Source organism: Strongylocentrotus purpuratus, unplaced genomic scaffold (genome assembly GCF_000002235.5).
Source record: "Strongylocentrotus purpuratus isolate Spur 01 unplaced genomic scaffold, Spur_5.0 spur5_scaffold_18, whole genome shotgun sequence".
Lineage (NCBI taxonomy): Eukaryota > Metazoa > Echinodermata > Echinoidea > Camarodonta > Strongylocentrotidae > Strongylocentrotus > Strongylocentrotus purpuratus.
This window is the reverse complement of record NW_022145603.1, coordinates 10414447-10417716: the sequence shown is the minus strand read 5'-3', so window position 1 is coordinate 10417716 and position 3270 is coordinate 10414447. Positions and strand designations below refer to the sequence as shown.

The 3270-nt window shown below is 42.0% G+C and overlaps 1 protein-coding gene across 1 annotated transcript; it reads left to right on the top strand.

Annotated features, from left to right (window-relative positions):
• The first annotated feature begins 459 nt into the window (after positions 1-459).
• Positions 460-1311, top strand: LOC115925511 (uncharacterized protein K02A2.6-like). Its single transcript, XM_030989522.1, has one exon. The coding sequence runs from the start codon at positions 460-462 to the stop codon at positions 1309-1311; it is 852 nt and encodes a 283-aa protein (XP_030845382.1).
• Positions 1312-3270: the final 1959 nt, after the last annotated feature.

Here is a 3270-nt window from a genome sequence, read left to right as displayed (position 1 = left end):
GCACATGATAGAGTTTTATCACGTGTCCGGAAACATGTGATGTCCGGATGGGGACATTCTTGCGAAGATGAAGAATTGAAGCCATACTTCAATAGGAGAGATGAACTCAGCGTTCAAGATGGATTTGTCTTGTGGGGTACCCGGGTCATCATCCCCACTAAGGGTCGGGAACAGATCTTAGATGAGATACATGACACTCATCCTGAAATCGTAAGAATAAAATCCATCGCGCGTGGAATAGTCTGGTGGCCGAAACTAGACTCTGAACTGGAACGGAAGGTGAAGCAATGCTCCGTTTGTCAGCAATATCAGCGCCTTCCACCGCGATCTCCCGTGCATCCATGCGAGTACCCGAGTGCTCCATGGGAGAGAATTCACATCGATTTTGCCGGTCTGTTCGAATGAAAAATGCTCCTGATAATCGTTGACGCGTATTCCAAATGAATAGACGTACATGTGATGTCATCGGCGACATCATCGGCAACAATCGATCGCCTCAGACAGACATTCGCGATACATGGACTACCTCATGTGGTAGTTTCCGACAAAGGAAGTTCCTTCACGAGTTTGGAATTCCAAGATTTCATGTCGCAAAATGGAATCAAACATGTGAAAAGTTCACCTTACCACCCCGCTACAAACGGACTGGCAGAAAGAGCGGTACAGACGGTCAAATCTGGTCTCAAGAAAGTCACAGGAGGTAAACTCGAAACTCGCTTAGCGCACTTCCTCCTGGCCTATCGGACAACAGAGCACTCCACCACTGGAATGCCGCCAGCCGCCATGTTCATGAACAGACACTTGAGAACCAGACTGGATACCGTATATCCAGACGTCAAAAAGAAAGTTGACGAAAAGCTGAGAAATCCGGCCGCGCTAAACCTCGGACCTCGGACTTACCGAGAATTCCAGACTGGTGAGCTGGTTTTCGCCCTAAACTTTGGCATAGGAAACACTTGGATGCCGGGAACGGTTACGGAAAAACGCGGTCCGGTGTCCTACGAGATCGAACTCGAGGACCGAGAATGGCGACGTCATGTCGACTATTTAAGAAATCGATATCAGAAAAAGGATGAATCTTCCGCGTCGCCTTCGAATTCCGATGACGAGTTCCTTTTTCCTGAGGAGGGCGAAGCAAATGACCGTCAAGATCATCAACATCGCGATGACCACCAGGATCGCGAGCACTTCGACGATGATCACAATCACAGGGATCGCAATGAACACCAAGATCGCGATCAACAACCTGAAAGGAGTAAACACCCACAACGAGAAGGACGGCGCCCTCCCGATTATTACGGGTTCCCATAAAGACTCTTAAAAGGAAGGACCCTTAAATAAATGGAACTTTAATTCCAATATAAATCGAATAGTTCACAAACGAAGGAACGTAACATTTCTGGACTCATGAACGCTTTCGAATATCAACATGTTACTTTTTATTTGGACTCACAAGTTTCCCAGCAATGATATAGTTAATTTACGATAACACACACTTGTTTCATGGAATGTATTTTCAGTCTAACGGGGGAGGGATGTTATGTATTGGCGCATCTGCGCATGCGCACAATCAGACAGTAACTTGATTAAACTACTTGAACACACACTCTGATTCCCTGTCTCGTTTCATCTCCGTCTTTGCCTACGTTTAGTAAGATTTTATACTAAAGAGTAGGTAGTCTCATTAACTAGTTCATATACAACAGTGTTTTACTTTAATATAAGTCGTGTTCTTTCCAAGAAAGTTTGCCAATGATAAAACCAAGGAATTATGACGAATCAACTAAGTTTATAATTGTTTTGTTAATGTAAACATTGCTAGGCAATTCCGAAATAGAGGTGCTGAAGAGCATACATTGAGTTTTATTTAAGTTCAAGGAAAGTTTGTTAGCACAGATCCACTCTTCAACAAGTTTCATTTCAAAATTTACGGCTACAAATACTGTATTGGGGTTTTTATGTGAGAAAAAACACAGAAGAATCATCAGCAAATAATATCAACGACAAAACATCGGATGAGTTTTGAAAGTCATTCATATACATTATAAATAAAAGAGGCCCCAGAAGGGATCCTTGTGGAACTCCACAAATTAACTGATGAAAGGCTGAGTCTACTCTATTTATGGATACGTATTGTTTCCTACCCCTGAGGTAGCTTTCGAACCACCCCAAGGCCCTTCCATGTATACCATAGTGTGAAACTTTGATCACCTTGATGACAAATCATTAGTTCTCCTGTATAAAACCATGATACGACCTAAGTTAGAGTACTGCTCAACAATATGGAAGCATCTTTTGAATAAGGGTAAGTTGGAAAAGGTGCAGAAGAGGGCTGTCAAAAGTGTGAGACACTTAAACTACTCAGAGAGACTTAAAGCACTGAAAATCCCCACTCTACGGTTCAGACGGAAACGATCCGATATGATTCAAGTGTTCAGAATAATGCACCAGTTTGACAATCTTCAAGAATAAGACTTCTTCAGCAGAACAAAGTGCAGTCGTACCTGTGGTCACTCACTTAAGCTTTACAAGCTAAAATGCCGGAAGACACTAAGGAAAAATTCATTCAGCCAGAGAATGATCAATGTGTGGAATGTGGAGAGTATCACTATTCAATCGCTTCAAATCTGTACTGGTGGAAAGATGCCCTAGATAAATATGATGACAAGCCCAACCAAAGGAAATCATGGATAGGACCAACAGTCTAAACGCTGAATAATCCTGGATCAAGTGAGCTACAAGTGAGTTACCAACCCCCTCCCCCTCCCCCTTTAACGATACTATGTCCCACTTGCAGGCCAAAACATATGAGAAGGTTACATTCCAACGGAATTTGAAAGACGATGCCAATTCAGAACTCCCTTCAAAACGAAATTTAGTGGGAAAATAACTACCATTAGTTGTCGAATAGACTTAAGTGATTGTAATCACCTCAGTAATAGTTAGATTTTCAGACCCTTTTAACGAATGATTGTACCTTTTGTACTGCACAAAGATTTAATCAGTTTAAATTTGGCCATTACAAGTAGTGGGTTATGTATGTAGGCAAACACTCATGTACATGTTACAACTCATTGTAGGTATGTTATTACCAAAGAACAAAAGATGTTAGTCAGTCAGTGAATAATGTCTGACAGTGAAGCGAAAACCATCGTTTCATCGGTTTCCAGACCCACACAATCGCAATCACATGTTCAAGTTATTGGTAGCAGCTCTGAAGTTATTTCAGAGCTATTTCTGAGAAAAAGTACAAGAACGACGAGAAAAAGA

Excerpts from the sequence above, each read along its gene's own strand:
- LOC115925511 (XM_030989522.1), top strand. The coding sequence starts at position 460 with ATGTCATCGGCGACATCATCGGCAACAATCGATCGCCTCAGACAGACA.